The 6,961-nt window shown below is 41.7% G+C and overlaps 1 protein-coding gene across 1 annotated transcript; it reads right to left on the bottom strand.

Annotated features, from left to right (window-relative positions):
- Positions 1-504: 504 nt before the first annotated feature.
- Positions 505-6,509, bottom strand: LOC139918787 (regulator of G-protein signaling 8-like). Its single transcript, XM_071908260.1, has 4 exons — positions 6,401-6,509; positions 3,600-3,661; positions 1,763-1,929; positions 505-1,484 (listed from the first exon to the last, which is right to left on the bottom strand). Exons 1-4 carry the CDS (start codon positions 6,403-6,405, stop codon positions 1,308-1,310), a joined length of 411 nt encoding a protein of 136 aa, XP_071764361.1. The 5' UTR covers positions 6,406-6,509; the 3' UTR covers positions 505-1,307.
- Positions 6,510-6,961: the final 452 nt, after the last annotated feature.

Below are 6,961 nucleotides of genomic sequence, written 5' to 3'. Positions count from 1 at the left end.
TGGGGCCCCCCTGAATCCCAACCCTCTCCCTTTTTAATCCATCCTTTTATATATTACCTTCAAGTTGGGGCGAAGAAAAGTATGCATGCAAGGGCACTGCTTATTTTTGTTTTTGTGTTACTTCTCTCTCAGCTACTGATGCAGTGGCAAGGAAAATGAAATTAAAGTCAAGTGGCAAGGACAAAGAGAGGGGGGTTTTCAATAAGTACAATTCTTTTATGTTGATTAAAAATACATTTACATTACCTCTATTCTTGTCTTCTGTTTGCCCTATCGCAAACTTAATCCTAATTCTAACCTTAACCCTAAACCCAAATCCTAACCCTAAACTAACCTCCTATAGAAGGGAAGGCCAGCAAACTGTCCTCACTTTGAAGGATTTTCTCCATCTTTCCATCGTTGTGATGACATTTGTTCCTCATAAAAAAAAAGACATACAATAATGCACGCACACACACAGCATACATATACACACACACTCACACATAGACACATTTGTTTAATGTCATAATCACAATCAACACCTGTAGGACCGTAGCCCAACAAAAACAACACAGATATACAGATATATAATTCTAACACAATATTTAATGTGGGAAAAATAACTTATTATAGAGAAGGCGAGCATGAGATGCTTTAAAGCTGCCGAACTGAAACCTTTTGAGATGTACAGCCAAGACAAAAAGAAAAAAAAAATGGAACATGGGTTGAAGATAATGGTCCAAATATGCCACTGGAAATTGATTATTTATAAGTGCAACAAGGTATAATATCTTTTTGGGCCCTCTATCAGCATGCTGTTTGTTAATATTACATATATCTAATAATCGCTCCTTAGACTGAATTGAAACAGACCAAATATAATATCATTTGGGTATCAAAACACATAAGGTGGGTCATATTTAGCCATCTTTGGGAGGCCGACCTCTCAAGTCACATTCTTTATTTTTGTATATATCAAAAGTGGGTATACAGTGCTTTGCGAATAAACCCTTCAAAAACAAAATAAGCCTTTTGAAACTCGAAACCAGTGTTCCTCTGAATTACAGGTCTATTTTTGAGCGATATTCTAAAAGCAACGCCAACCAAAAACAACTCTAAAAGCTTCTTAATACATTATTTAGATCATGTTTGGCTTTTAGATCCCGTCACTCCTCATATCGAGAGCGCTGCGTCTCCTTTCACTTTCGCTCTCTCTGACAGACAAGCCTTTTTTGTTTACACTGAGATTCTAAGGAGAGGAGGCTGAAGGGCAGAATCAATCACTCCGGAGAGGCACTGGACGAGTTTTATTCTTCACGTTGCTTTCACCGCTGTTCGGATTGTTCCAGAAGAGCTTGGTAGATCTCGGATTTCAGGAATCGAGGGTAACAGTCGTTCTCCATCAGGCCGTATATCAGTCTCTGCGCCCGGTCGAAGGAATGCGGGCCTGGCTGAGAGAGATTCTTGCTGATTTCTTCTCTGGTCACGCAGTCGATGTTTATCTGCATTTGAAAAACAGCGACTTTAATCTCACTTCATTTGCATGCTTTATTTATTTCGACTGTAATTAACAGCCTGTCCAGAGAGAAAGAGATGTGAAAACAGTCAAGAATTCTGTAGAAGAAAGAGAGTGTAGCCTGTGAGCATCAGTGCATTTCAAAGTAAAAGCGTGTGAAAGCGTGGAGGAGTGACAGCGACTAAAAAACAAGCGAGCGGGTTGAGGTTGATTTGAAGTCACACAGGTCTGACATTGCTCATGTCTCGCTTCGGCGTGCCGTACCTGTTGGGGAGCGTCGACTTGGATGAACTCTGCGTAGATCCTCTTGGCGGCGACGGTCATTTCTGTCTCGACGGTCATTTCCTTGTAGTCCTCGCAGGCCAGCCAGAACAGAAGGTTCTCCTCGCTGTACTCGGTCCTCAAGAAGTCCTCGAAAACCAGCCGTCCCGCTGAGAACAGGGAGCAGAGCCGCTTTGAAACAGAGGCGTTTACATTTCAGACACCAGACATAAGTTGCACATTTCGTGCGACAAATGGCCTTAAGTTTTCAAGGACCTGGCTACCATTAGTCTGCTCCCCCACTCTGCAATTACAGTGTATTTAGCCTTCTATAGCAATTACAAACACTGCATGAAAGCCTGAGGCTGGGAACTGGTTTTTCTCAGCATTTACGACCAGTTTGTTTTTCTCAAGGTGTAACCAAATCCAATGTACATATGCATTATCAAGCGCACACAAGCACACATACACTATCCAGTATCACCCCAGGCTCTGTGCTCAGCTGTGTGTCAAACACTTGTACACTGACATAATGCATATAATTAACCTGTGACTATCCCATTAAATGGTAAAAGCCATTCTCTTATCGTTCTCTCACATTCCCCCTCTATACCCAAAATAGTCCTTGTTAGCTCAAAGTGCCAAAGATGTCAGCCGCACAGAGAGAGAAGACGCAGCAAAGTGACAAGCATTGTGGCGAATGTCTAGAGACCCTGTTGGCTTCCAGTTCAAATCCTGCATTCACATGCACAGTGCCTCAACATCATCTAATTGCATGCGCTCACATTTTGGTTTCTCTCTGTTTATGGGCGTATTCAGGAACCCTGGTTCCTAAACACAGGTGTGAAATACTTAGCAAGTCTTCCGGGAGCGCAAAACAAACAAACAGCTAACTGCAAAACTCCAGCGTGATTTGCACAAATTGCTTTACATAAATCACAGCTGGCAAACTGACAGTAATTGACAGAAAACAAAATATGTCCAGTGGCTGCTTGTTTTCCTCTCTAAATCACTCCCGGTCCATATCTCCGCCTTCAATCATACGGGGGAGCCGACTGGCTGAAAATCGCACGAGATGCAAAGGTATCTGAACGCCTACAGATTGCAACCCGCCACATACGGGAACAATTTATTTTTTGCCACTGTTTACCTATTTGTCATAAGTGTCATTGCGTTTTTTCGGCGGGAAATGGAGCAACTGGGACGCGGGGCGAAATTCATCTTGCCGCGACTATTCATCTCGGCGCCGGGAAGAACAGGAGACAAAGGGCTTGAAAAATTACGGATCAGCTGAATTCATTTCAGCGAAGTAATGAGAGAGACGGAAGGGAAGGAGAGCGGAGAGAACGAGATGGAGTGAGAGAGTGATAGCAGAGAGAGAGAGAGAGAGAGAACCCATCTGCCCCTTTAGTCATTTTCAAATAGAGGTCTGGAATATGGTCAGGTGAAACCCATCAGCGAGCGCTGGCCCTCTATAAATGAATAGGAGGCGGCTGGAATCGCCCTATCTACACTGGCAGCTCCGATTAGAACTCTTATCTCCGCCGGTGTCATCCTCCTCAAATATATCTCCAAATGGATTTGATGAACTTGAAGGAAGAATATATGTACTCTCTCTCCCCCTATAGGGGGAGCGGTGGGCCGCCCGAGGGCAATCTGAGATGATGCGCGCCGGGGCTGGAGCTGGAGAGAATTGGCTGGGGTGAAAAAGGAGGAGGAGGAGGAGGAGGACAGAGAATTGAGAGAGCGGCTTTCTGCGAGAGAGAGAGAGAGAGAGAGAGAGAGAGAGAGAGAGAGAGAGAGAGAGTGAGCAGAGGAGTAAATCCGTAAGTGGGCTTACTTTTACACTCCAGAAGACTGTCGAGTGTCTCTCCCCATGCCGCGACATCATCAACGGGAGCCCTGCAGAGCGAGAGTTGCAAGCCGGTGTTTACATCTCGTCGCAACAGATGTGCATTCCTATCAGTGAGGACTTGAGTATTGGAGCAGCAGCATTGGGATTCAGTGTAAAAATTGAGACATGGAATGATTTATCTCTTTATGCTACATTTTTTATCATCATCTAATACAAATCAATCATGTTGTTTCATTCATTCATTATTTCATGACCATACACACTTTGTTCCCAACTTAAAAGACAGTACCAGTCAATTCAAGAATTCATATGTTAGTACTAATAAGGGTTAGACCGATAGTATTGGACTTTTATGAAATATTCAACCGGTCAGTGTCGTCCACCTCTGATATGATGGACGTTCCTCCCTGATCACAGCTACAGAAAAACACACTCTAAAGCCTGACATGAAATTTTATGTTCTTTGCACATTGTAATTAAATTCTTAATCATCGTTTTTTTTGTAAATTAGTTCTTCATTTAAAGCAGTAAACCAGAGTTTGTCGTACCGCTGAATAGGCCACAGGTAAAATTATTTCATTAGTCGGGGTGTCAGGGTAGAGTTTTAGTGTCCTATGATGCTGTTTCAAAGGCTTTTCCACAAGAAGAAAAATCTTTTTGGCATGAAAATGATCACATTTCAAGATATGTAATACTGGCACAAAATATTGGCTATTGAAATTTCCAATCCAAAATTACTGGTAGCGATATTGGTCTTCAAAACCCCATATCACTGAAACCCTATCGCTAATAACGGTGGACTGGCCTTGGTTTGCAACACGTGTAGAAGAGAGACTTTTGGTTTATAAAATTTTAAAAGCTTCAGGATAAAAGTTAAACCTATCTGTGTCTCCTATTATTTTCAGGACTTGTGAAACTGTCATGCTGCGGTAAATGAGCATCGAGTGTTGGAAGCACTACTGAAAATCCCGTTTCTGCAAGCCGCAATGTACCTTGTCTGCAATGAGTGGATCTATGTCAGTTTGGCATTTAGTAGCTAAACTAACCAGCAGTAGCCTCTGTCATTATGCTTACTAGTTCAGAAATGCTATATGAAATGAAACTTTAATGATCCCTGTGGGGAAACTGGGTCGCTGCAGCATCAGAGAATAGGATATAGATAAGAATAAGACAGAGAGTAGTGAATGTACAGCAAGTAATTACACCAACTGCATATACTAGACCAAATAAATCAATAAAGATACAGTGTCTTCAATGACAGACAGGTTGAAGCTAATGTGCAAGTGTGCATTGGTAGCTATTCACATCATCAGGTGTACAGATGAGAGAACTAATATACAGAAATATGTCCAAATGTGTAAATATGCATTGAAAGTTGTTCACATTTTCAGATTTTCAGATAAAGCTACCATATGTTCATATGTACAGAAATATGGTAACATATGTACAGAAATATGTAATTTTTATCTCAGTTGTGAGTACATAATATTCTGTAATGCATAAAAATATGTGGATATGTCTTATTTTGTGTTAATCGGATGGTAAAATTGTTAAGCTTGATGTCACTAACCCCAATGTTTGAAGTGTCCATATTTTATAATACCTCTATCCAAACTATTTGAAAAGTGAAAGTGCTAAAATTAAATGATAAAAGCGTGGGCTGAATATACGAAAAAGCAAATGAATTGCCAAAATTGCATTTTTCCGCAGCTGTACCAAAAAAACCACACAAAACCATATCCCTAAAACCGAAGGTCAGATATTTGTGAACTTTTCCACCACTAATTACTAAGGCCTGGATCAGTATGAAGTGAATTTAGAACAATGGTAAACTAGGGGAACTAGGGGACTGAGGAAAGCACATGGGCATAAGGGTACGTTTTTCTGTTTCAGAGGCGATCGCGCTGATTTGCATATTAATAACTCAATCAAACTTTCTGTAGGTGCACAAAATCAATCTCCCGCTCTTTGTCTGTGGAGCAGCAACCGATTTTACATATTGATCCCCCAATGTTAATTCTCTGGTTCTCCGGCTTTGAAGAGGGATTAGCTCGCTCACACAAATACTGTTGCCCTAAATCACTTGAATAAAACATATGAATTCTTAAAATGTATGGTGTTCCCCTTTCACGACAACAACAAAACAAATTGCTCGAAAGTAGTTCATTAAAAGAAGCTGGATGAAAATGCACAAAGCCCCTTCACAAAAGTTCTCACAGCTTCCCCAACACTGCCGTTCTGAACTGCTACTTTTAAGTGATGCGACATCAAGAAGTCCCTTAGAAGTGAGGGACAAGGCAACAGAAGAAAGGCTACATCCTCATGCAGCTATTCATTTTTTTTTGGATTGCATCATATAGAGCGCCGAACATATTCGGCTCAAAGAATCCTCACTTGTCTTCGGACCTTTTTCATGTTTTCTTAGGGAGGGAAGGAAGGAAGGGAAAGAGAGCTGGAGGCGCACAGACAGGCACGCACAGAGAAACAAGAGAGACAGAGGGAGAAACTTCCAATAAAAACAGCACAGATCACAGGAGCCCCATCAGAAGCACTTGCTCGCAAACTTGTAGACAAGAGAGAATCCCGAAAACACATCCCAATTTTATTTTAGGAACATGCTTTCTGGCTGGGCAAGATCAGAGAAGCTCAGTCATTACCGAAGAACAGAGGCAAACCAGAGGGGAAGCAGAACATTCAAAAAGTTCAACAGTATCAAAAGCGTAGTACCAGACAACTAGTTTGTCCAAAGTCTCAAAGTGTAAAGCCAATTTGGAGCTCATACTTACAACATCTGTTTTCTGTTGCCAAAAAGACAAGTATATTTCTAAACTGCAAGCTTAAGTTGTCGTGGGAATACGTGCTCGGCAACACACTCGACAAGATCTGAATTTTTTTTCTGCTCTCTTTTCCCTACCTGACATACCCTGCAGGCTCACACAAGTCCATGCATGTTCAATTCTGGCTCAGGCAGGCCCAGGGTTTACAGAGATGTCAGCTTGCGCTCTTATTTTGTAGTGTCACACTCTCTCCACTGAAAATAAACTTTACCTCAGCCTTTTGGTTATTAAAACCTTCGTGAGGATCTCCGTCGGTAAAACATCATGGTTTTAAAACATCGGTGACCTCGCAAACAGTATGAAAATTTTAAAACAAGCCTCCAAGCAAATCATTAGTTTACAATGCAAAGTAGGAGAAACCACCAATTCCAGCCAATTGAGAGAGGCACAGCTGTGCATCCCTGCTCCAATTCCCCTGCTGTACACCTGAACATTAGCTTGACTTGGATTGTGATTGGGACTGTGACAGAAGATAATCACGCATCATTTTTGAGATGTACTGATTTCAGA

Source organism: Centroberyx gerrardi, chromosome 9, assembly GCF_048128805.1.
Source record: "Centroberyx gerrardi isolate f3 chromosome 9, fCenGer3.hap1.cur.20231027, whole genome shotgun sequence".
NCBI lineage: Eukaryota > Metazoa > Chordata > Actinopteri > Beryciformes > Berycidae > Centroberyx > Centroberyx gerrardi.
This window is presented reverse-complemented; position numbering and strand designations above follow the sequence as displayed.

Excerpts from the sequence above, each read along its gene's own strand:
- LOC139918787 (XM_071908260.1), bottom strand. Across the intron at positions 1,930-3,599 it reads CAGTCTTCTGGAGTGTAAAA|CGGGACGGCTGGTTTTCGAG; the intron begins GTAAGCCCACTT and ends CCCTGTTCTCAG. Across the intron at positions 1,485-1,762 it reads AAGTCGACGCTCCCCAACAG|ATAAACATCGACTGCGTGAC; the intron begins GTACGGCACGCC and ends TTTCAAATGCAG.